This window comes from Lissotriton vulgaris, chromosome 7, assembly GCF_964263255.1.
Source record: "Lissotriton vulgaris chromosome 7, aLisVul1.2, whole genome shotgun sequence".
NCBI lineage: Eukaryota > Metazoa > Chordata > Amphibia > Caudata > Salamandridae > Lissotriton > Lissotriton vulgaris.
The window spans coordinates 790,595,496-790,621,785 of record NC_141695.1 but is presented as its reverse complement, the minus strand read 5'-3'; the positions used below and the strand labels follow the sequence as shown (position 1 = coordinate 790,621,785).

Sequence of the window (26,290 nt, the reverse complement as noted above, 5' to 3'; positions counted from 1 at the left end):
GGAGATTCACCCCTCAGTGCTCCAACCATACTTCCTGCAGTGGGGTCATCCAGAGATCGACCTCTTCGCCACAAAAGAGAACGCAAAATGCCAAAGCTTCGCTGCCAGGTTCCCACACCCGCAGTCTCAGGGCAATGCGATATGGATGAACTGGTCAAGCAAATTTGCGTACGCTTTTCCCCCAGCCCCACTCATACCGCTGGTGGCGCGCAAACTGCGGCAGCACTCCATGACGCTCATCCTGGTTGCTCCAACGTGGGCACGGCAGGCTTGGTACACCATGTTACTGGAACTTTCAGTGGTGCCTCACCAACAGCTGCGCCTCACTCCCAGCCTCCTCACTCAGAGCCATGGAGACATTCAGCACCCAGATCTGCAACAGTTGAGCCTAGCGATTTGGCTCCTGAGGTCATAGAGTTTGGCTACCTCAACTTGCCCCCTGAGTGTATGAACATCATCAAGGAGGCAAGGTGACCTACAACTAGGGCGTGCTATGCAGCCAAATGGAAACGTTTTGTCATCTACTGTTCCAACAATGACATTTATCCCCTAGATGCGTCCACGCAAAACATCATATGTTACTTGCTGCATCTATATCAATGCAATCTAGCGTATAGTTCCATTAGGATACATTTGGCTGCCATGGCCGCTTATCTTCAAAACAGACAGCACCTTTCCCTCTTCAAAGTGCCTGCCATTAAAGCCTTCTTGGAAGGCCTTAAAAGAGTCATCCCTCCCAGACACCCTCCTTCGCCTGTCTGGAATCTAAACATCGTACTCACCAGGCTCATGGGGCCCCCCTTTGAGCCTCTTCATTCTTGTGAGATACAGATTCTTACATGGAAAGTGGCTTTTCTGATAGCCATCACATCGCTACGAAGAGTCAGTGAGCTTCAAGCCCTGACATTTCAAGAGCCCAACCTACAAATTCATGCTAATAGGGTAGTGCTGCGCACCAACCCCAAGTTCATGCCAAAGGTAATCTCGCAGTTCCACATTAATCAAAACATAGAACTGCCAGTTTTCTTTCCAAACCCAGATTCAGTGGCAGACAGAGCACTGCACACCTTAGATGTCAAAAGAGCACTCCTGTATTACATCGACAGGACAAAAGACTTTAGAAAGACTAAACAACTGTTTGTTGCCTTCTCTCCACAACACAAAGGCAACCCTATTTCCAAATCAGGTATAGCCAGATGGATTGTTAAATGCATACAAATCTGTTATCAAAAGGCTAAACGCACTTTAACAGTTCCCCCAAGAGCGCATTCCACACGCAAGCTAGGGGCATCCATGGCTTTCCTAGGTAACATTCCTCTAGAGGATATATGTAGAGCAGCCACATGGACCACCATACATACATTTACCAAACACTACTGCGTAGATGTACACTCCAAACAGCAAGCTGCTGTAGGACAGGCTGTTCTCAGAACTCTCTTTCAGACTGTTGCAGCTGGCACGGGCAACCGCCGTTAAGGAGGTAACTGCTATTCATTCTATGCACAGATATGAATTCAGCAGCCCACATGCCTCGAACGGAATATGCTACTTACCAGTATGCATCTGTTCTTGGCATGTAGGGCTACTGACATTCATATCGCCCGCCCTCCTCCCCAGTGCCTGTCGCAGCTGTAGCACTCAGAATCATTTTCAGGCATGGTCATCACTTTCAGTATTACACTCCATCTCTGCCACAATGGCGAAAAACAATCTGGGGATGGAGAGGATGCCCATACGCACTGTAGTCCAGGGGAGGATCCACCTATCTCGTGATACTTCGAAGACTCTTCTAGGACAACAATGTGCAATCATCCGGACCCAACACTAGGCGGTGATCTATGCACAGATATGAATATCAGCAGCCCTACATGCCAAGAACAGATGCATACTGGTAAGTAGCATATTCCTTATAATTGCCATGAAGTATAGATTACTAGGATCATGGTAAGGAGTATCTCATCATAGCGTGTTGACTACAGAGGGGAAAAAAGTGGGGGTGATCAGTTAATGAAAGCGCATCATAGTCAGACGCGAGACTCAGGCAATTAGAAACGCTCCAAATCTGGGTTAAGGACTTACAGTGGTGGTTGAAGTGAAAAGGACCCGCCTCGGTCTGTTCACTGACAATGGATGATGTGTTCTCTGTAAGAAAACACAGGAGAGGCAGCCCAAAGTTAGCCTCGTGGCACTCCAGTATGTGAAAGATTGAAGGATCGAAAAAAGGGGAGGAACAAGACACTCACGGTTCGTATTAACTGTGTTGTGTTTAATCGATCCCGCCGACAGATCGGGAATCTAAAAAACAAAAGGCCGGGGGCCCTCAAACCATTAGAAGGAGATTCTGCCGAAATTACTGGGGCAGTCACACATGTAGCGTGTGCATTATTACCCGATTTATGATGCAGATAGGGATGTTTGCTAAATCCTGCTGGGAAACCGATCGGGATCTAGTATCAGGGTTGAATCCTCGAAGAAACGCGGTCCACAATGGGAATATCCTAGGAGATTGGTGAAAAGAGCAAGAAAACGTGCATGGTTTATTCACAGGGAGTGCCTACTCCAACCCAAACAAAGACCTGACCAACAAAAGGAGATAATTGTATGTGTTACCACCTTTTCCACTGAAAGCAACAGGATAAAGAAAATTATCAACAAGCATTGGAGATTGATTTCGGATGATGTAGGACAAGACACATTACTACTACATGCCTTCAAGAGGGCCAAAAGCATCAGGGACCATGTGGTTAGATCCTTTCTACAACCACCAGAGGAGAACACGGTCACATCCCTGTGGAATCTTCCTCCGATCATAGGACACCATAGATATGGCCATTGTAAGGCCCGCCCTATAGCTATTCAAACTAAGGAACTCCAATACAAACACCACAAAATACCCCTGAAAAATCATACTAATTGCAACACTAGCAGCATAGTCTATGCAATTTTTGTCCATGTGACAGACCCAGCAGAAGGCTAAAGCAAGGATTTTACAACACTCTACGTTGCGAGGTACAGGGAGCACCATTGGTCAACCATTTCAAAACGGCTAACAACTCACCAGACAGTTTTAAATGGGTTATTCTAGAGAAGGCCACATTAGGTCCCAGAGGCGGCAGCATTGGGAATGTACTCAATATTCGTGAGTCCAAATGGATGTTCCGTCACGGCTCAGTACAACAAGGCCTCAACGAGAATGACAGCACGTTCATGCAAATAGCCAAGCTGAGCTAACCCGTTTCCCAGCCATTGATGATTCCTTTTATCGATCTCATGCACGTTGCCACCTACAGTTGTCAGTGTCTTTACACTTGAACACATAACTAACCCACCGTACTCCATGTCCTAAATACCACATAGCACTGAATGGTTTTCACTATCGTGTGTGTTAGGTCTGAAATATCTGTATTTACACCTTGAAATCCATTTCATCTCCTACTATACTGTTTGTGCTTTCTATACCTCTGTCTGTACAATATGTTACTAACCGAAAGTACGTTCCAAGTTCTATGTAACACTGGATTGGCTTTTACCATCATGTGAGATAGGTACGCCTTCTCCAGATATACTAATGAACATCTTTTACCATTGTTTACCTCTTTATGACCTACTCACAGGTAATGTTGACAACATACAGCAATGCCTTGATTGTAGACATAATATGTATTCATATCCCATTATTAACGCACACACCGCCGTCCCCCCTTTTCAGACTATTCCGGCCTAGTCCGATGTTTGATTTAGAGAGGCCCATTGGAAAGCACAACACTTTCCCAGAATGTACATCCTCGTATACATTGGTAACTATTCTTCCTGACAATTTATTTATATGAGCCACTCATTATGATCGTGCTTTAACTTTTTTACTCTGCCACCAATATCGTTTTTTCCTGTGCCATAATACTCAGGCTGCCCGGCTGGGCTCCAATATGCAAGTCTTTCTTCTATGCCCATCGTAATCTCCCTGGCTCATTTAGAGTCATGTGATTCCCGTTGCTATGATACTTAGCAACAGTGCAGTGTCGGCCGCCATTGTGGACTGCGTTGATTGGACCGCTTTTCTTCGAGGATTCAACCCGATACCAGATTCCCAATCGGTTTCCCGGTGGGATTTAGCAACCTTTCCTATCTGCATTATAAATCGGGTAATAATGCACACGCTATATGTGCGACCGCCCCAGTAATTTTGGCAGAATCTCCTTCTAATGTTTTGCGGGCCCCCGGCCTTTTGTTTTTTAGTTTCCTGATCCGTCGCGGGATCGAGTAAACACAGTACAGTTAATACGAACCGTGAGTGTCTTGTTCCACCCCCTTTTTCGATCCTTTAATCTTTCACATATAGGAGTGCCACAAGTCTAACTTTGGTCTGCCTCTCCTGTGTTTTCTTACAGAGAGCACATCATCCATTGTCAGTGAACAGACCGAGGTGGGTCCTTTTCACTTCAACCACCACTGTAAGTCCTTTACCCAGATTTGGAGCATTTCTAATTGTCCGAGTCTCGTGTCTAACTATGATGCGCTTTCATTAACTGATCATCCCCCTTTTTTCCCCTCTGTAGTCAACACACTATGATGTTCCTCGCCTACTATGAGATATTTCTTACCATGATCCTAGTAATCTATACTTCATGGTAATTATAACAACCCTTTTCAACATTTTTGTTATTTCATGATTAGATCTTCCTTGATCCATACCAACCTGTCCATTACCCCCCTTTTAGGTAATATTCCCCACCCCCGTCCTGATGAAGACCCCCCAAGCAAGGCATCATCTATTGCCTGCATTAATCCGTGGGTCGAAACGTCGACAGCTTTCTTATCAGCTTCCTTCCATATATATCATTGATTGTATTTTCTTTTGGAACCATGATGTACTAATATTAATTTTGAACCTTTGGTCCATGTTTTGTGAATCATAATATTGCACTGTATATTAAGGTCGGTTGACCATTGTTATGTCACTTTTCTAAACTACCCTACACACCTCCTTACACTACCACAACCCCCCCCCCCCCCCCGCCACCCCCACCCCCTTTTCCTTCTGGGGCACAATACGTTTTAAAATTTGCATTAATATTTGACAATACGTACCTAACCATTGTGATTGAATAACAATGTTGTTACTACTTCAAGACTGTATATAATTTCTCTAACTCCTTGCGTTCTGGGACCCCTCTTCTATGTACTACATACACACAGGTCCCAGGACAATCATTCTTTAAGTTATTTCTTCTCCGCTGTTTATGTCCCCAGTGTTCCTGCAGTTTGCTGATAATTATTAGGATACCAACAGACTAGTGGGCGCTCAACCAATTACTATCAGGGCTACAGTGTAGAAACTATTCTTGAGTGGTGCCTCTAGAGGTGAGATGCGTATCCAACATCCAAAACTCTCATAAGAAAGCGACAAATTCTGCAATGACCTCTGAGCACACAAAGTCAATTACTGTTATTCACAAACTCAAAGAAGCAAATATTCAGGCAAGAGTCACTAGTATCCAAAGTTGTAAATATAATGTCCATAAATCAAAGGTGGATGTACCTTGTTGTTTATTTTCTTTCTTCAGTATTCAACAAAGACGGTATAACAGCCAACACGTGTTTCGTCGTGTAAAATGTAACACACTGACTTCTTCAGGGCTGAAACCAAATAAACATTTCCCACAATTACTACACGTACTACGTGTGGCTAGTTTTAGAAGGTAAGTAAGACCTTGAAACCTTCATAGTAGTAAAATAACCCGCTAAGTGTGTAGTATTTAAGGGGAAAGAAAGGAAAAATAGTAATGCCACTCCATTCAGACATCACACCAATATTCTGTGAATAAAGTCAAGAACCCAATACCAAGAAATTAAAGTAAGTAAGATGTGTATCAGAGGAGGTGTGACCTATTTATATATTCACCTCAATATCCAATGTTTCTTAACATCACTGATGATTCGTAAGTTCAATCAATTATTTTTCTGTAAAGAGAAACCTTGATGTCAAACAATAATCTATTATCTATCTAAATGTCACATAAAGACTAATGATTTGAATGTCCAATAAAAGGTCCTCCTTTGTTTCCAAACATTTACAAAGACCAATCAAAAATTTTACAACCTCACAAAAATGTGATATCTAATAAGACGCGAAAATGATAACTCTATTGGTTCTCTTTCTCAAAATCATTCACAAATTATCTTCTATTTCTTCCAATATTCTTGATTCAACATAAATCTGCAATGGAAATATGTATATATTTCTCTAAGATCATAGTCTCATATCGATAGTGTGAGATAGTTGCCGCTTCTTGCCAGCACACTTACCCAGTTCTAGATAAACTGGGTTCTAAGTCTTGCCAATATTAATGTTTATTCTCTTCTCCTCATAACTGCAACAATAAGCAGTACAAATTACTCACTAGTATATATAATCTGTGACTCAGTCTGACTACTGTGAGAACAGTGAACACAACTCTCCATTAATATAAGTTACACTTAGTAGGGGGATTTTTCTATGTTCTCCTTCTTATTTTGATAAATCCTAATAAGAGTAAAATTGCATGATAAATCATGATGCACTCTCATAAGTGAAACTATATTAATACTCAAATAACAAAAGGCTCACCTTACCGGTGATTCTCTTTCCTTACAGGGCTCCTCCTACTAAGATATATACTGTCCGTACTTTATCTATAGTATACAATGAAAACAACAATCAAAACTTCCTTCTACATAATTTGTATTCAATTCCCTGAGAGATCGTGTACACTCACCCACGTTTAGAATATAACCGCTGTGGTATGGGGTCGCTACTACTTCATAATATCAGAGTTATCTCTATAAAAAATATAACATCGATAATAGCACTGGTTAATATCAACTCCCGTAAGATTACTACAGAAACTAAATTGTATTGCGTATCGCTCACCAAATTTCGTCTTTACTGTAACATCACGACCTCCACACACCATAATTCCTCCTCCTAATCAAAAGTAAAGAGGTAATCAAAAATCCAATATGACGGTAAAGTTTCACAAGGCTGCGATTTCTCAACGGCATAAGTGTATCATCTACCTCAGTACAGGCGGGTGATCCTCGCTCTGTCCCGTCTCGGCGTATTGCACAGACGCCATCTTGTAGTGTATATTTATGTCATGTGGCGATAAGCGCCATCTTGTAGCGTGTTCGTATTATGTATTCCACGTTATTGGTATTGAAATAACTCACGAGTTTCAAATATTATCCCTAATTAGTAACAAGATGCACCGTAAATCTTGTATATACGTGCAAAACAAGGATTTATCTGCAACAAAATATATCTTTTACTTCCGTGTGGACGTATACTCCTCTCTAACGTCTCGTACCGGCATCATTTTATAATGTGTATTAATGTTCTATGGCTTAGAACACCATCTTTGAACATATGTTTATTTCATTTAGGACAATAGTTGCGTCTAATAACTCGTAAGTTTCTGATAATATCCCTAATAAAATAATATATTAATCCGCCTTAGTTAATAGAGAAAGCACATCGAGAAATCCATAGCGAAAATATAATTTACAAATAATGGTAATAATGCTCAGTATAGATACCAGTTGCAAGTGAGTAATAAATGTGCTCATTGGCGTTATTAGGTCTAGTAAATGAAGATTTACACGTGGCATTTAGACAAAATCGTATGAATTGGTTAGTTTAGTGGGGTTATTTAGAAGCAAGAGAGTAAAGAGTGCCAATGTTAGCCAGTATGCCAAGAGTGAATAATAAGAGATTACATTCCCATATTATTAATCCTATGATCCTCCTAATATTCTATAAGTCAGGGCTGGGCATACTCATGTAACACAAATGTAAACAGTCAAAATATAAAATGTAAACATATTAGCAATCAAAGCATAAGTATAATAGACAAAGTTAAGGTTTTGTGCATGGGATTTCAATGTAGATCAATCATTATACTTGACTTTTTTGTGATTATTTCATTATTATATACGTTATAGGTATACTTGTAACCATTGAGACCTCTGTAATTAAACATTAATACCTTGTTGATAGTTCCTCTGTTTCACTAGTCATTGCTTAGGAAAAAATGGTACTCATTGTCAATATTGAGGCCCCGTTCAACCGCTTTAAGTTTCATAATCCAAATTACCTCCTTGCGTCTAAGTTTCAGTAACCTGTTGCCACCTCTGGGGTCTGGTGTCACATGTTCTATCCCATGATAGCAAAATTGGTGTTCATCTTTGCTTTCACTGTGTTGAACAAAGTGTGCAGCAATTGGATATCTCGTGTCTCCATTTTTCCTTGCCCTGATGTGTTCCATCATCCTATCTCGGAGCCTGCGTATTGTGCTGCCCACATAAATCTGTCCACATGTACATACTATTACATATACCTCAAAGGGGGTCTCACAATTAATATAAGTGTCAATCTTGTATGACTCCGAACCATTGTAACTGAATCTCTCTACTTTCTTTCTGGCCCATCTACAGCAATTACATCGTCCACATTTGTGGAACCCATTCATTTTATTCCTAGGCCAAGAGCATTTAGTTCTGATAGGGTAACTTGGACTCAAGTCATTAGCCAAAGTCTTCCCTTTCCTGAAAGTTATGGATGGTCTCGTTCCAATATATGGTAAAAGGTCTTTATCCGCCTTAAGTAAATGCCAGTGACAATTGATAATAGAATAAAGTTGATTAGATTATGTGTTATAACAAGTCACTAGGCGTACTTTATGTTCCCTCCTATCAGTATCTGTTTTCTGAGTCAAAGTATATGAACGTCTTAGTTTAGATGCTCGCCTCCTTGCCTTGTCTATCACATCTTTATCATAACCTCTGGATATAAATCTCCTGGTCATATCATCAATGTTATTCCCAAAATCCTCATCTTATGAGCAATTCCGCCTGGCCCTTACCATCTCCCCATAAGGGATTGATCTAATTTGGAAGCTCGGGTGGCTACTAATTGCATGCAAAATCGAGTTGCAGCTTGTTTCTTTTCTATACATTCTTGAACATAGTCTGTCATCTTTAATATACAATTCCACATCTAAAAAAGTAATTTGCTTTGTATCATATTGGTTGTAAACCTCAAGTTGACTTCATTATCATTTAAATAATCAAAAAAGCACAAAAGGTCTTCAAGGGTGCCAGTCCAGATCATGAGACAATCGTCTATAAAACGACCCCAATATTGTATATATTCAATCCATTTTTGGCCGCAACGTCCCCAGATCCACTCCGCCTCAAACCACCCCATAAAGAGGTTAGCAAAAGACGGAGCGAATCTGGAACCCATCGCGGTCCCAAGGCATTGTCTGTACCATTTTCGATTGAAAACAAAAACATTATTTTTAATACCATTTGTGTCATATTCAGTATCATCCTCGTGTGTTCTAATAATTCTACTGGTCTCTTGTTAAGGAAGGTTTCCACTGCGTTTGTCCCTAAGGTATGATCTATATTAGAATATAAGGAAACTACATCTAATGTAACTAAATACATACCATCCTGCCACGTTACATCTGACATAATATTCAATACGTGCTTGGTGTCCTGAATATAGGAGGGCAAACTTTCTACATAAGGTCTCATAAATATATCAATATATTCTGATATTTTCTCTGTAGGTCCACCGATGCCCGAAATTATTGGTCTTCTAGGTGGATGTTCTCTGTTTTTATGTACCTTTGGTAAGGCATCTAAGCAGGGAGCTTTAGCTGATGATATAGTCATATAGTTAAATTTATCAACATCCAATAATGTCATATCGTACCACATTTTCAATTTCTCATTAATAATGGCCTTCAGTGTTTCCAGTGGATTGCTAGTCAGAGGTTCATAGTACCTTGGATCATCTAGCTGTGATATGATTTCTGCATTATATTTATCAGTATCCATTATGACAACATTGCCACCCTTATCTGCCATCCGGATGGTAATGTCGTCGTTTGACCTCAAAGTTATCAATGCTTCTCTCTCTCCCGCGTCAAGTTGTCTGATTTATTGTAGTATCCACCTCTAGACTTCTTATCTATAAGTCTATCAATCTCCAATTCAACTGATTTATGAAATGCATCGATGGTATTACCCGTTCCAAACTGTGGTGACCATTTCGATTTAAGTTTGAGACCACTACTCTCACTCAAATATCTGTTAATCTCCAAGTCTTCCAATAATTTGGCTAATGTAATTGGATCATCTTCACTTTCAGTCAAAGATAAAAGTAATCTTGTTGCATTAGCCCCCTCTATAGTCAAGTCACTCATTTGTTTCATTTTTACAATATCTATATCTTTGGTAGGTGCATGAACAAAGAATTTCTTAATCTTAAGTAGTCTCACAAATCTATATAAATCAATTTTAGTCATGTACCAATCCGGTACTACAGTTGGACAATAGCCCAATCCCTTCCTTAACAAGCTGACCATATCATCTGTGAGCACAACATTTGACAGATTAATAATCTCTATTTCATTTTCCTAGTTGACCTGTAAATTAGTCAATCCTTCCAAGATCTCAGTCTCATTCCTCTTCTGGCTCCCTGTTGACCCCTTCCCCCTCGATCCTCTCCTGGTCTTGTAGTCCCGCCACCTCTGCCTCTGGTTGTGGAATCCCGGTTTCCAATCCTGAGCCTTGTTACTTCCTCTAAAAAAGCATTACCTTGTGCCCCTACTCCGGCTACCGGTGCCCCATCAGCTTCTTCATTCTCACTGCTAACTAAAGATGAAGCTTCTGTATCACTAGCACTTACGCGAGGAGTGGTTACCGTTCTCTGTTTGGAAACATGAGATTGTTCAACCAAATAATCAAAGCGCTTAGCAAACGTGAAAACGCGACCTGCTTTATAATCATTTTCATCTCTTAGCAGTTTCCTCGCCTTTCTGCGTTTGATATGTGCCTGTAAATCCGCAAGATAATTATCCATGATAGTATAATTTTTAATTGTTGCCCCTGGCATATTAAGTTCTTTTTTTTCCTCTTCAATTTTTTGAATCTCTTCTAGTAATTTTTGATCTTTCTCTCTGCATTTTCTATGAGTATATTTATAAGGTTTCTAGAAGAGGCAGTAAGTTCTTCTTCCCAGTTAGCTAATAAACCTGGCTCCAAGTCTTCATAAGTAGGCATTATCTGCGAACTCAAACCCCTCGGTATTCTATTTAGGGTAAGATATTGCTTGAGGGTCGCAGCGTCCCACCATTTGTTGAACTCTTGTCTCTTCAAATTCTCAAGTTTCATAAATTTCTCCCTTAAACCTACATTCTTAGTAGGTAATGCTGCATTGACAGTCTTGCCTGATCTATTCCCAGCTCGAAGGTTACTAAATAGATCCTGTGCTTCCTGATCTCTATTTATCATGAAAATATACTTTAAAGCCCAAAGGGTGGCAGCTCCTTGCTGTGAAATAAGATAATTATCAGGATACCAACAGACTAGTGGGCGCTCAACCAATTACTATCAGGTCTACAGTGTAGAAACTATTCTTGAGTGGTGCCTCTAGAGGTGAGATGCATATCCAACATCCACAACTCTCATAAGAAAGCGACAAATTCTGCAATGACCTCTGAGCACATAAAGTCAATTACTGTTATTCACAAACTCAAAGAAGCAAATATTCAGGCAAGATTCACTAGTGTCCAAAGTTGTAAATATAATGTCCATAAATCAAAGGTGGATGTTCCTTGTTGTTTATTTTCTTTCTTCAGTATTCAACAAAGACGGTTTAACAGCCAACACGTGTTTCGTCGTGTAAAATGTAACACACTGACTTCTTCAGGGCTGAAACCAAATAAACATTTCCCACAATTACTACACGTACTACGTGCGGCTAGTTTTAGAAGGTAAGTAAGACCTTGAAACCTTCCTAGTAGTAAAATAACGCGTGTAGTATTTAAGGGAAAAGAAAGGAAAAATAGTAATGCCACTCCATTCAGACATCACACCAATATTCTGTGAATAAAGTCAAGAACCCAATACCAAGAAATTAAATTAAGTAAGATGTGTATCAGAGGAGGTGTAACCTATTTATATATTCACCTCAATATCCAATGTTTCTTAACATCACTGATGATTCGTAAGTTCAATCAATTATTTTTCTGTAAAGAGAAACCTTGATGTCAACCAATAATCTATTATCTATCTAAATATCACATAAAGACTAATGATTTGAATGTCCAATAAAAGATCCTCCTTTGTTTCCAAACATTTACAAAGACCAATCAACAATTCTACAACCTCACCAAAATGTGATATCTAATAAGACGAGGAAAAGATACCTCTATTGGTTCTCTTTCTCAAAATCATTCACAAATTATCTTCTATTTCTTCCAATATTCTTGATTTAATGTAACTCTGCAATGGAAATATGTATATATTTCACTAAGACCATAGTCTCATATCGATAGTGTGAGATAGTTGTCGCTCCTTGCCAGCACACTTACCCAGTCCTAGATAAACTGGGTTCTGAGTCTTGCCAATATTAATGTTTATTCTCTTCTCCTCATAACTGCAACAATAAGCAGTACAAATTACTCACTAGTATATATAATCTGTGACTTAATCTGACTACTGTGAGAACAGTGAACACAACTCACCATTAATATAAGTTACACTTAGTAGGGGGATTTTTCTGTGTTCCTGCAGTTTGCAATTCCTCTATGTGATATGCGCCTCAAATGTGGTATATCCTCTGTGCTGTCCTGAGATCCCTGGTTAGACTGGTAATGGATAGTCTTATTGCCCTAATCGACGCTACTCTTTCCCAGCTGGCAAATGGCTATCTTCAAAGAAGGGGGCCCAGACCACTATTCCTTCCATTTCAGTTTGGATACCCCTTTACTTGCCTCACTGCCACTCTAGACCCGTGTGAGGCCCTCTTTATACTTGTGTTTCAGTTCAGATTTGTACTTGAAGTATCTTCCATTGTTGTTCCATCTTTTTTCTTTTTATTTTGCTGTCCCCAGTGCTTACTCCACCAGCAGCCTCCATCACCACTCCGGTTTCAAGGCGCTGAAGCCAGCACATCCCCACACTTTATGTCCTTGCTTCTCACCTGCTCTGTTTTGCCATTTAGTGTAAATGGAGGAGCATGGGGGCTTTCACCTGTGTCGCAGGTGTAGGAATTGCCTCTCCTCAGGCATCATTCCCCAGCCGGAGGCTCCTCTGTATACTTCACCCACCTTCAGTTAACCACTAATGACTGATGTGATGACCCCTGCTTGTGCATATTTTCTCTGCCAATACAGCCCTTCTTTCACAATTTCACTTGACCTTTAACAAATCCCCTACTCTTCATCTAACAAGTCCCATCTGCTGTTTCTAGCTACAGTGAGTACCTTAGAGGGATTCCACCTTGCTAGGGCTATTTGTGCTTTTTTTCTACTCAAGTTTTTTTTAATTTTGTGCAGCCATTGACATGCAGGGTCCCCTCTTTTCAAACAGAATGTTACTATCTGATAGAGACATCTAGCCACAGATTACCTACCCTTGAACTAACCCCAGGCTCTAGAGTGGATCTGGACAATGTCCTATAGGAGTGCCTCTGCTCTTCGATAGATGGCGTTGAGCGACTCCGTAGCGACATCGTCAAACGTATGTGAAGTCAACAGAGTCCATATAAGCTCTTCCCTGTTGCACTGACGTCAGATTCTTCATTTCCGTGCTTCCAATATGGATCCAAAGAGCGGTTCCTCTGGCTGTTTTTTTGGCATAGCTCACCATTTTTTGGCAACGGAGCAGTATTTTTTTTTTTCTAGATGTATTCAGGTTTCAAACCCTGTGGGTTCTGTGGACGGCAGATGTAGGCCACAGACCCTCATAATATTTGTATGTGGTGTCTTAGCGAACACCATGACTCCAAGGAGTGCGACTCCTGTCACCAACTTCGCCCGAATACGTTGCAAGAACACAGCATAATGCTCTAGGTGGCGCAGTTATCTTCAGCTCTACGTCATTCGAGGTCACCTTCTTGGTCCAAGGAATACTCGAGGACCAACTAAAGAAGTCCTTCCCTTGAACGTTTTTGGCCTCAATGCCCAAAGGTAGGTTGCAAAGTAAGCAGTCGAAGTCTCGAGATTCCCTGACTCTGCCACATACCCCGAGCATCTCTGATGCCCCTCCTGGTCCTCCAGTTGAGGAGTCTGGGCGAGAGTACACTCAGCACCGTCCGGTATTCCCTGGAGTCGAAGCGAATCTGGACTAGATGAGGTAATAATATTAATCCCTTCGTCCCATTTTTGGATCTACAACTCCCTCTGATGCTCGTCACAGCCCCAAGAAGTCCAGAGGAGCCTTGATTGAATCCCCACCAGTGAGGTCTCCCTCGGCATCAGTCAGGCTTCGTATTCAGACCCCTATCTGCTCCGGTGCACATCCCTTTAAGGTTACCGCCTTTGATGCCAGTGCTTGATCAGCCGGCTCCGACTTAGACTGTACAGATCAGCACTACAACATCTCTGACAAAGCAGTATCGCATCATCGATGCCAGACTGTATCAGGGGCAGTGTCATTGGATCTTTTCACCTTGGGCTTCTTTCGTCCTTCGGAGGAGGCCCCTACTGTTCTTCCTTCAGGAGAACCGGTTTTTGGTGGAGATGGAGAAGAAATAGGGTTTATTCTACCCATGATTGACACTGCTCAGTCTCCTCTCGAGGTTAATTGGATATCTGAGCTGAGTGAAGCTATTGGCCTTGAATCCTCCCCTTCCTCTGGCTTTTCTTGTCCCGGCCTCTTCTACTGAGGGTAGCTCTGCTTTTGCTGAGCTTCTGAGGAAGATAGCTATGGTTCTGGAGCTGCATCTCCCTTCCGTGGATGTGGTCACTGACCCTTTCATTGGGGTGCTTCATCAGGGCCAAATGGGGGTTGAGCCTGTGCTCCCCTTCAATGAAGTTCTATTTGATATTTTGTTGGGCTCTTGGGCTAAACCTTTTTTGGGGGCCACCGTGTACCGATCAATAGCTCATGGACACTGTCCTTCCCCTGCAGACCAGGCCTGCCTATTCCGGCAGCCTACTCCGCACAGCTTTGTGGTTCATGCTGGTACAGGCTCCCATGACAGCAACGCCCTTCCTAATGTTGCTCCAGACAGGGAGTCTAGAGGTCTCAATACTTTTGGTCAGCATATTTTTTCTGTCACCAGTTCCGGTTTGCGGTCACTTAATACTGCTAGTGTTCTGTGCCGGTTTTCTCACATGTTGTTGGATTTGGTCTCACAGCTTCTCCCCTCACTACCGGATGATTCGCGGAAAGATCTTATTAGTTGCTTCATGGTGGCCAATGCCATGAATTTCTTATTCAATGTGGCATGGATACCACAGATTCTGTCAGGTGGGCCATGGCTCTTTCAGTGGCACTTCACCACCGTGCCTGGCTACACACCTCTGGTTTTTCTGAGGCTGTTAAATCCTACTTGGTGAACATGCCTTTTGATGGTCAACATCTGTTCGGCGTTCACTCCAATTCCGCTTTTTCACCGTTTTTGGGACAGTCGGGATGTAGCAGAATCTTAAACCCTGTTTTGCTGCATTGTCTGCTCCTCTTCTTCCTCCTGTATTGAGCTTGTATGGGGTACGGTCTCCTTGATTTCTTTTTCATGTCAGCCATGCGAGGTGCCCATTGGCTTTTTTCTTTCAAACTTCATCTACAGGTGGCACCCGGTGAGGTGCTCCTGCCTCCTGCAGGTATTTTTATTACTTCTTGAACTGTCAATGACTGGCTATGATCCCCATTATTTGGGACGGATATTGTTTTATGGCCTTATTGGACTTCATAGCTTGTTGATGCACAGTGTTCTTTTGCTTTTCTACCCAGGTTTTTATTGGGCTTTTTTGCTTGTATTGACTGGATGCAGTGTTACCTTGTTCCCTCCTACAGGGTATTTAGTCTGTATGCCTTACAGGCATTCTTTCATATGTTTCCGGCTCTTAGTACCCCTTAATGGAGATTTCATATTCTGTGTTTTTGTAAGTTGGTGCAAGAGGTTTCTCCTTGCTCCTTCACCGCGCATTGTTGAGTAAATTCTCCTCACTAGCTAGGGGTATTTCCTTACACTGTATCTGGTGCCCTTTCTTTCCTAGCAGATGCAAGGAAAGAAGGTATTGTTCTTAGCCTCGGGTAAATGGGTCTGATCCTGGGCTAGGCGGTATTCTTTCTTTTGTCTTTTTCAGGCGTTAGCACTGCTTGTGCTAGCTCTTGGTATGCAAGGGCAAGAAGGACTCTTGCCATTTCTAATACTCTCAAGGTTCCTTGTGGACGTACCTTGTCCATATCTTAGCATGGATGGACTACTCTGCTGACTCTTGCTGTTGTTGCTTTTCACTTTTGGGAAATGTGTTTGTACTTTGTTGAAAACATTTCCATGACACTTCCGAAATCAACCCCAGCATTTAGTTACTGAACTGGTTGTTCTTCACATGGGCTGTATTTCTTCTTACATTTCTTCTCAAACATGCTTTCCTTGACCACCCTTTGGGGATTCGCTATCCCTTAAGCAAATGAGTATGGAAAATTACGATCTTGAGTGACGCCAGGATCCTCAATCATGATGTCACAGGAATTGTTGACTGGGCACAGGTTGTCCCATGGAAACTGGAGATTTCTTTTTGTTGGAGGACTTTTCTTGCTCTCTCAATTCCCTTCCTTTGAAAGAGGTAGAGTTCTTTCTCCTCCATGGTCGTGGTATACTAAAGGTTTCTTGCTGTGTTTAGATTATATCTTCTGGCCATTTTATGGCTCCTGTCTTTTAGTGAAATATTTCTTATATGGCCTGTACACTTGTTATGCTGTATGCACTTGCACTTCATCTGTTGTTTCAGTTCTTTATTCTGATCCTTGGTTTTGGAGCTCCACTTGTGGCGTTTGGTCTTCCACAACTATTTACTATGTCTTTTATCTGCTGCTTCAGCCTGGTCCCTTTTTTCTGTCCGATATTCTTTCTTCAAAATGGAAATTACTTATCCGAATAGGCCTTCCTTGTGTTGGCCTTTGTTTTACCGCATCTTTTTAAAGTCCCAGATAGTGACCTTCATTTCTCTGTTCTAGGGGAGTTGTTTTGACCTGCTATTTTCTTTTCAGTTATCTCTCAGCCACCTGATTGTCACCATTCAGTATGTAGTGTTGTTTTATGTCTGATTACTTTTAGTTTTTCTGGAGTGTGTGATATCTTTCACTCCTTCTGGTCTTTTATACGGTACGATGTGGCTGCTGCCAGCTCGCCGTTGTCACATCTTTGGTCCATGACCTATGGTGTGAACGTTTATATGTACCTATCTTGGGAATATTTTATTATACAGTGTTTATGGCTCTCTCTCTATATATATATATATATATATATATATATATATATATATATATATTGCAACAAGATATCTCCGACGGGAGGAAGATGAATCACCACAAATCTTTCATTCTGTTGTGCGTACCTCTTCAGGTAAACCACGCTGATATTTTATGCAACAGGGTGTCTCCCACGGGAGAAGGATGAGTCGCCACAACCTTGCCTTTGACCATTTATTCGTGCAGGGTGAACAGGACAAAGCGTTTTTGTCGACATGTTTCGTTTCGGCTAGAAACTTTTTCAAGAGGTTACGCCTGCCACACATTCAGCTCGCTGGTTGACTGCAGGTAATTTTTACAATTTTAACGTAGCTCAGCATAGCTCCGCCCATTAGGAATCACTTCCGTTTATGAATGGCATTCTGGTACCTGTAGTCTGGCCAGCGTCCGATTTGTAAAATGTTTTAAAACCCTTCAGTGGGTGGTGGATGATTGTCCTGTTGTGGTGCCAGCCACTTTAAAAACCTCTGCTGCGATGTCATGATGCAGGTTCCCCCGGTGTCAGTCCACTTTTCGGATTGACTGGGGGTCAATCTTTTTAAAGTCCCAGATAGTGACCTTCATTTCTCTGTTCTAGGGGAGTTGTTTTGACCTGCTATTTTCTTTTCAGTTATCTCTCAGCCACCTGATTGTCACCATTCAGTATGTAGTGTTGTTTTATGTCTGATTACTTTTAGTTTTTCTGGAGTGTGTGATATCTTTCACTCCTTCTGGTCTTTTATACGGTACGATGTGGCTGCTGCCAGCTCGCCGTTGTCACATCTTTGGTCCATGACCTATGGTGTGAACGTTTATATGTACCTATCTTGGGAATATTTTATTATACAGTGTTTATGGCTATATATATATATATATATATATATATATATATATATATATATATATATATATATATATATATATATATATATATATATATATATATATATATATATATATATATATATATATATATATATATATATATATATCCCCAAAAATCACAGGAGACCCAACTTGAAAAGAACCTCAGGAGGTTTAATGCGCACACATGAATGGCATCATGCTGACAGTTCTCATACTCGGCACCACACACTCGGTTGTAACTCTGCCAGACGCGTTTCTGGAACTACACGTTCCCTTCCTCAGTGGCGTTGCATGGTGGAAAGCGCTACGTGGTTTCCGCAGTTCAATCTATACCACCTGTAGACCAGGGCACGGCATTCTGGATATGATAGTCCGCTAATCAATTAACTGTATGTATATATATATATATATGTATGTATATATATATATGTCGAAACAGGAACCCAATTCGAAACGAGCTGTCAATAAATGAAATGTAAGCAGATGAAACTCGTGTGGCTTTGTTTCGAATTGGGTTCCTGTTTTGAATTTATTAATGACGGCTGGCCCGGTCGTGAGATGAAGCCCATGCTGTGCAGGTCCAAGCTGACACCACGAAGGTTGTCAGTGAGAGAACGAAGGATCTGGCGCCCTACAGGAGTGCTCCAATGATGCCAAATTTGACAGCTGTAAAGCAGGGCAGGCACCGGCCTTGGAACATTTCTTTCCACATGGAGAACAATTTTAATGTCAATTACGAGCAGTGTAAGGACACCCACTGGGGTGAGACTGGTACGCACTACAGATCCCAAGCCCAAGAGGCCACAGGGAAGGCCACGCCCAATGGGGGCAGAAAATAATTTAAAAGCAATGCGTACCTAAAAGCACTTCCCTGCTCTTGAGCAAACGCGCCGCTGAAGAAAGGAATTCACTCCTGAAACACGTCCGGCGTTTTATTTTCTTTGAAATGCACCACGTATTGTGAGCCTGCTGGCATGCTGTCAATAAATGAAATGTAAGCAGATGAAACTCGTGTGGCTTCGTTTCGAATTGGGTTCCTGTTTCGAATATATATATATATATATATATATATATATATATATATATATATATATATATATATATATATATATATATATATATATATATATATATATATATATATATTCCAAAACACTGGTAAGCACACGAGTGTCCAAAAAGGTTACCAGCCTTCCTCAAGGTATGAGCAGCATCCGCTTGGCAGGTTAAAAATGTTGCAGCCTGTCAATGGCCTGACGCGTTTCGAATTAAATCTTTATCAAAGGCACAGCATAACAGGAACGTACTGCACCCACTCCCTTGCGTCCTTTATATGCCACGCCCTGTATGGGACTGCTCCAATGAGACTATGGGATACGCATTGTGGGAGTTGAAGTGCATTTATTTCAGTCAAACATTTTCGCGTACTTATCACTGCATCCCACCAGCTGATTCCGCCCTCAATCCTGTTAAGAAACTCCACATTGAGGTTAGTGAATCTAGTCCTCGTGGCCCCCTTTCTCTTTATCCGGGGTGGTGCTTGCTCGCGGCCGGGCAGCCGCTTTCATATTCCAAAACACTGGTAAGCCCATGAGTAGCACACGAGTGTCCAAAAAGGTTACCAGCCTTCCTCAAGGTATGAGCAGCATCCGCTTGGCAGGTTAAAAATGTTGCAGCCTGTCAATGGCCTGACGCGTTTCGAATTAAATCTTTATCAAAGGCACAGCATAACAGGAACGTACTGCACCCACTCCCTTGCATCCTTTATATGCTACGCCCTGTATGGGACTGCTCCAATGAGACTATGGGATACGCATTGTGGGAGTTGAAGTGCATTTATTTCAGTCAAACATTTTCGCGTACTTATCACTGCATCCCACCAGCTGATTCCGCCCTCAATCCTGTTAAGAAACTCCACATTGAGGTTAGTGAATCTAGTCCTCGTGGCCCCCTTTTCTCTTTTTCCTGGGTGGTGCTTGCTCGCGGCCGGGCAGCCGCTTTCATATTCCAAAACACTGGTAAGCCCATGAGTAGCACACGAGTGTCCAAAAAGGTTATCAGCCTTCCTCAAGGTATGAGCAGCATCCGCTTGGCAGGTTAAAAATGTTGCAGCCTGTCAATGGCCTGACGCGTTTCGAATTAAATCTTTATCAAAGGCACAGCATAACAGGAACGTACTGCACCCACTCCCTTGCGTCCTTTATATGCCACGCCCTGTATGGGACTGCTCCAATGAGACTATGGGATACGCATTGTATATATATATATATATATATATACACACACACATTCATACACATGTGTATGTATATATATTCATACCTTTATATATATATCCTTTTATATAGGTATCTCTTTACACAGTTAGGCTGCCTTTCCCAGGAGAGAGTGTGTTTCTGCTTACATTGCTGCGCTTTTCCTCGTGTCCTAGAGGGACCTTCACTAGTTCATTGCTTACGATTACTAACTCTTCCTTCTCTGTGGGTTCCATGTTGAATTATCACAGCGGGTTCACTTCTCTCTCAAAGTGTTTCCTCTGACCACGAGTAGTTTTTACCCATAATTGTTGTTATTGTTCCCTCTGATTTTCTTAAAGCATTGATTTGTATTCTCTATATCACATGGTTCCATGGCAAATAGCTTTGGCTCAGGGGTATAAGCTATTGCCCTTGGCCTTCAGCCTCGTCCACTAATGGTCTGGCTGCCATTAGAAGAGCTATGTAGTATTATGATTATATGAAGTGTTCTTTCCAACACCTCTTTATTCTTTAGCCTTGGTTGTATTTCCATAGTTACAGACTTCAATTCCTTATGGGTATTTGACAGTATTTTTGGTGTGGTGTCTTTTTTCCTCACCTACTTTCCTGACAGCCGGTCACACAGACTCTCTCTCTCCCTCTCCCTCTCCCTCTCCATCTCCCTCTCCCTCTCCCTCTCCCTCTCCCTCTCCCTCTCCCTCTCCCTTCTCCTTCTCCCTCTCCCTCTCCCTCTCCCTCTCCCTTCTCCCTCTCTCCCTCCCTTCTCTCTCTCTCTCTCTCTCTCTCTCTCTCTCCCTCCCTCTCTCCCTCTCTCTCTCTCTCCCTCTGTCCCTCTCCCTCTTATATAAGGCTGGCTAGTGCTAGTCAGGTTTCTTTAGTGAGATCAGTTTGCAGACCCTCCTCCAGGGATGGTATTGCTTGGGTATCTAAGTCAATGGTTGGAAATCTGCGGCTAGATGTCTCTATCAAATGAACAAGTTACTTACCTTCTGTAACGCCTTATCTGGTAGAGACAGGATCTAGCTGCAGATTCCTCCCCGACCCACCCATTCTCCCTGATCTGCGGACTGGTTTATCCTTTTATCTAAAAGAATCCCTTTCTGAGCACTCTTGTGCCTGTTATTAGGTTTAAAAAATATATTTTAACAAAAGAAGATTCTTTTTGAGCATACTGTTTCCATAAGCAGTTTCTATTAGTGCTCTGCGTTTTTAGTGTGGAAGCTAGTCATCAGTGCGTCAGGGGAGGGCTTTAATGGACTCTGAAGTCACACCTGGTGGACTGCATCGCAAAACGCACTCTACTGACCCGCAGAGATACTGCTGTAGAAAGTTTTCCGGATCCAGTCTGGCACCTCAGGATAGTTCAATGGTAGGAAATCTGCAGCTAGATCTTGTCTCTACCAGATAAGGCGTTACAGAAGGTAAGTAACTTATTTGTTTGTTGCAGATTGTTACGTTTTAGAATAATTGAAGGCTTATTGGTGCCACTGGGAGAGTTCCAGCAGGCACATTCTCTTAGCATCTGACTAGTCAACGCACTTCTTTTATTGGCCATGTTTAGATGGTAAAATAAAAAATTAAAAGCAAAATGATTACGCTTGTGTCGCAGTGTTGTGCATGTAGCGCTGCCATCTGTAAACAGTTAGCATTCTAAAATGACAGCCACGTTCACACATGGCTGCTCATGCAGTCATTCTATGTTGACTGCACCAATGCTTGTGTCTGCTGTTTTGATTTTTTTTCTGACAATCGTAATCTAGAACATTTTCTGAAAAGGAAGGATATGAAAAATATTTTTTGTGTAAAATATTCTGCGTATTTGTTTTTATAATGATGTTTCCACAATCCGGGCTGATATCCGGGAATTAGTCCATGGTTTTTAAATCTAGGGCTATTCTGTCTCTGGAGAACTTTGATTACAGATAAGTACATTTTAAATATGTCTTCTGTCTTCATCTCTTCTATTCTCATACTCCTCTTCTAACTCTTCACTTACTTTCTCTGTAAGCAGTTATTTTTGTTTATTCTTTCATTCCACCAATTCTCTTACCTTTCTCCTACTTTTTTCATTTGATTTTTCTCTTGCTCACTGTTAAATTGTCTGTTCATTTCTTTGTACATTTTACTGGTTTCCCGACTTCAATTTTGCTACTCTTTATTTTGTGAGTTTTCTCATCTCTGTTCATTTATCCCATCTCGTTTTTTGTTTTTTTTCTCCACATTTTAAGACACACCCTTTGGAAGCGTATCCAAGCTGTAGTGACCCCATTCCTGGCTCACGTGGTATCAATGATCGACAGAGACAGTAATCTGGAGTTATTACTGGATGCAGAAACATGTCTTGGTGTGAAAAAGTTCTGGATCTTCATCTTCAAAGACCTGAAGTTACTAAATGTTCCTTACACCAGGACTGGCAGCAGGTGAGGCACAAATTTACAGTAGGGTAAATGCAGGGCTGTGAAAATTTTATAAAACATCTGCTTTTCCATTGGACAGGATGCTTCATAATCTACTTGCCCTGTAAAACCATCCACTTTCCCCTTTGGTGCCATGCATTGAGGTGTCAAATTATACATTCTCATCGAATCAGAGCTTTGAAAGTAGCTTCTCTGATTATGCCAGGACTCATTTTATAGCAGGGTTTGTATTGTAGCAGTGCTCTTATTTTTCCACAAATCTACATACTGAAGCTGAAAGCAGCACAAAACGGTAGTTCCAGGTTTGGAAAATCCTGTTGAGTCTGTGCACATCTATAAACTGGCATATGTAAGTGTTTTTCCCAACTCCTCTGTAATATCTTTTCACACTATGATAAGTTGGAAATGTACTCCTGTAGAGAAAGTGAACTTGCAATCGCTCAGCAGATTCTTGCATAAACAAACGTACTCATGCGGTGATGCAAAAATGCATTTCACACAGGAGTACTATGTCCAGGCCTACTACTGTAAATGTTTGTGAATGGATGAAAGTTGTAAATCTCCACTAATGAGATGACATATACCATTGGTGCACTTTTTGTAATTTTCTTTAATAATTGGGCCTCTAATTATGTCTGGTATTAGCCATGCCCCCTTTTTTTTAACGGCATGTACTCTTTAACAAGGAACACACAAAGCAGTTTTTTCGGTTCCCGAAACTACTATGGCAATAAGTGCTTTTCGGGGGGAAAAAAACATTTTTGCTTTTAGCTTTCAGCCAATAATTTTGTCGCGTTGGTGATAGCCAAGCAACTCCCACAAAAATACATTTAAAAAAACTGTTGAAAAAAGCTGGCAACCACCGCCAGAATGATCATATTTGCCAATGCTGGTTTGTTATCATATTTCCCATAATGGTGCTGAAGCTGGTTTTATTCTATTTTCCCATTATTACTAATTTTGAAAAATACAAGCATATATTAAACACATTTTACTAAAGGATACCTCCAAGAAATGGCAAATAAAATTGCACAGTTTACCAACATGTTTTCTTCTATTTGCTATTTCTTGTGTGCATTTGAATTTAAAAGCATATAATCATCAATCTTGCTTTATGGATTCTGCAAGTATTTGCATTTAATCAGAGCGCATTGTGTGAGCATTATAGGCAGCCACAAATTGCTAAACTTTGCAAATATAGGTACTCATTTATATACTGAAATTATTACCAGTAGTGAAATCCCAACTCACAGCATTTCCTTACAACACACAACCTAATAATAATTGCATTGCATTAATGAAACACAAATAAAAGTTTGAACAGCCGGAACATGTGGATGCAAAACTTGCCTCAACTGCAAAAGAATGCTCTTTCTCCGATGCATCGTGGATCATGGTGAACTGTCAGCCAATGGGTTTGTGCTGCAGGGGGTTGGGCCTACTTACCAGAAGAACATAATGAACATGAACATTTGATGTCCTTAGTTCCAATTAATATGTTCCGGGTGTTGGGCAATGAGAATTCCACACCCTTGTAAAGGACTGCCTTTTATTTCTGAAAGACACAGATCTAGATCATACATGGCTGGCCTTTTTTTATATATTTTGCTCTTCTGTGTTGTGTTTGTGTTTATTATTGTAACTACCCTCTCTTTCTGTCTAATCATTTAAAGCTGTTGTAATAACTAAGATGTGTGTGACTTGTGAATGGTTTTGGAAATACTAATGTGTTTTTGTTAGTGTGAATGATCTATTTGGACATGACTTTCACTCAGTGCATCTAAGTTATTGACAGATAACTCAAAGTACAGAAGCCAGATTGCTCATATGGTTTTATTTGGATCACATCTGTCTTGTATTGTGGCAGCTCCAATGAATATCCAATGTGGCTAACTCACTTGTAACTGCTTTTGTATAGTTTTCAAGTCATAAGCATTCTGAAAACGCATGTTTTTGTCCCATAGCTACCTCTGCTAGGAAATAGTGAGTCAATGATGTCCTCTTTTTTTTTTTCACTTAAAAATAAAATGGTAATATTCGCCATTACTGCCTAGCCGTATAGGTGTGGCTATGCTGTGTGCAAACGACACATTTTCTTGAAAGAACTGTGAAGGAATCGGTTGGACAAACAATGGACATTGGTTAAACTTTGACCTCATTGTTATGCACTATATTTCAGGACGAGATTTCTAACCGAGGATTCCTTACCTTAGAATAATCCCCAGGTGTCGGACGACTTCCCAGAAATCTTGGCCTTTACCTGGTAAGTGGCACTGATGGGTCTGTGTCAACGTCGTCTGTTCCGAATGCGACATACGTGGTGCCTGTATAGGCGCTGATATCTGTACCCTGCTTCCCGCCTCAACAGTTGTGGATCCAGAGAGCTACTTCATCACTTTTTGACCAACTGTTTCATGACTTTTTTCTGTGCACTAACGACATGTCCCTTCAAACTATGGGTTTTAAACCTTGCAGGGAATGTCAAAGGCAGATGTATGTCACTTATCCCCACTTAGTTTGCCTTTGGTGCTTGGTCAGGCCACAACTTCAAATCCTGTTTGGACTGTCTTTGATTCATCCGAATACGATTCTAGAAAGGTCTCTGAAGCTCTTCGCAGCATGGCAACGTAGGAATCCATGTTGTTCCAGCTCTCTGGGACAGTTTCAGTCCCACATACTATATCGGGCCCACACCTGAGCCATTTCTGCGACCATTCTTCCTCCAAATCGAAGTCCGCGTCGGGTAAGTCCTAGAAGGAGAAGAAAAAGTTGAAGTGCCGCTCGGCTTTACTGCACCCTTTCAAGTTCCCTAAAGGAGTGCAAGGCCATCCCCATGCCTGTAGGCCCTGCCTACAACCCAGAGAGCCTGTACCAACTCCCTCTGCGCTCCTTCTGAAGTTTCCAAAATTGCAGCCACTCCTGCACAGCTTCAATAATTCAGTGATGCCATGGCTCATTTCTTTGGGCAGCTGACTTCTTCTAAAGTGCCTTCTGGTCCCAAGGAGCCAAGAAAACATGTCCCTCCCGGATTAACGTTGGCGGGCCGCCACAATGCTAGTTGGACACTCTTGGTACCCCTCACCCCTGGATCCAGACCGACACCAGTCCTGAGCCTCATTCCAGCTCTGCTACCCTCACTGGGTCTCAGTCCCTCAACACTGTTGCAGATACTGTACAACCAGGGTGAATCTATTGTCTTTTCCAACTCTTAAGGTTGCGCAGTATCGGCCAGTCCAAGGCGAAGACTGGCACTATGCAAGCTAAGATAGCTTCAGGTACAGACATATGCCTCAATCCTTTGACCCCACTGACGACATTCTCCAATTCTTCCTGGAGGATAACTGGTACGAGGAGCTGGTTGACTCCAGCGGGTTAAACACCTCGCCAGAATCTGGTTTAGTCTCCCCACCTGGCCTAGCCTCTAATGAGAGTGCATGATTCGCAGTGGTCAAA

The 26,290-nt window shown here is 41.6% G+C and overlaps 1 protein-coding gene across 1 annotated transcript in view; it reads left to right on the top strand.

Annotated features, from left to right (window-relative positions):
• The window catches only part of RNF213 (ring finger protein 213), a 2,876,335-nt gene that overhangs the window by 1,977,546 nt on the left and 872,499 nt on the right, over positions 1 to 26,290 (top strand). Inside the window, exon 35 of the mRNA XM_086931045.1 lies at positions 22,649 to 22,840. Within this exon, the coding sequence (XP_086787171.1) occupies positions 22,649 to 22,840 (192 nt within the window). The remainder of the gene's footprint in view (positions 1 to 22,648; positions 22,841 to 26,290) is intronic.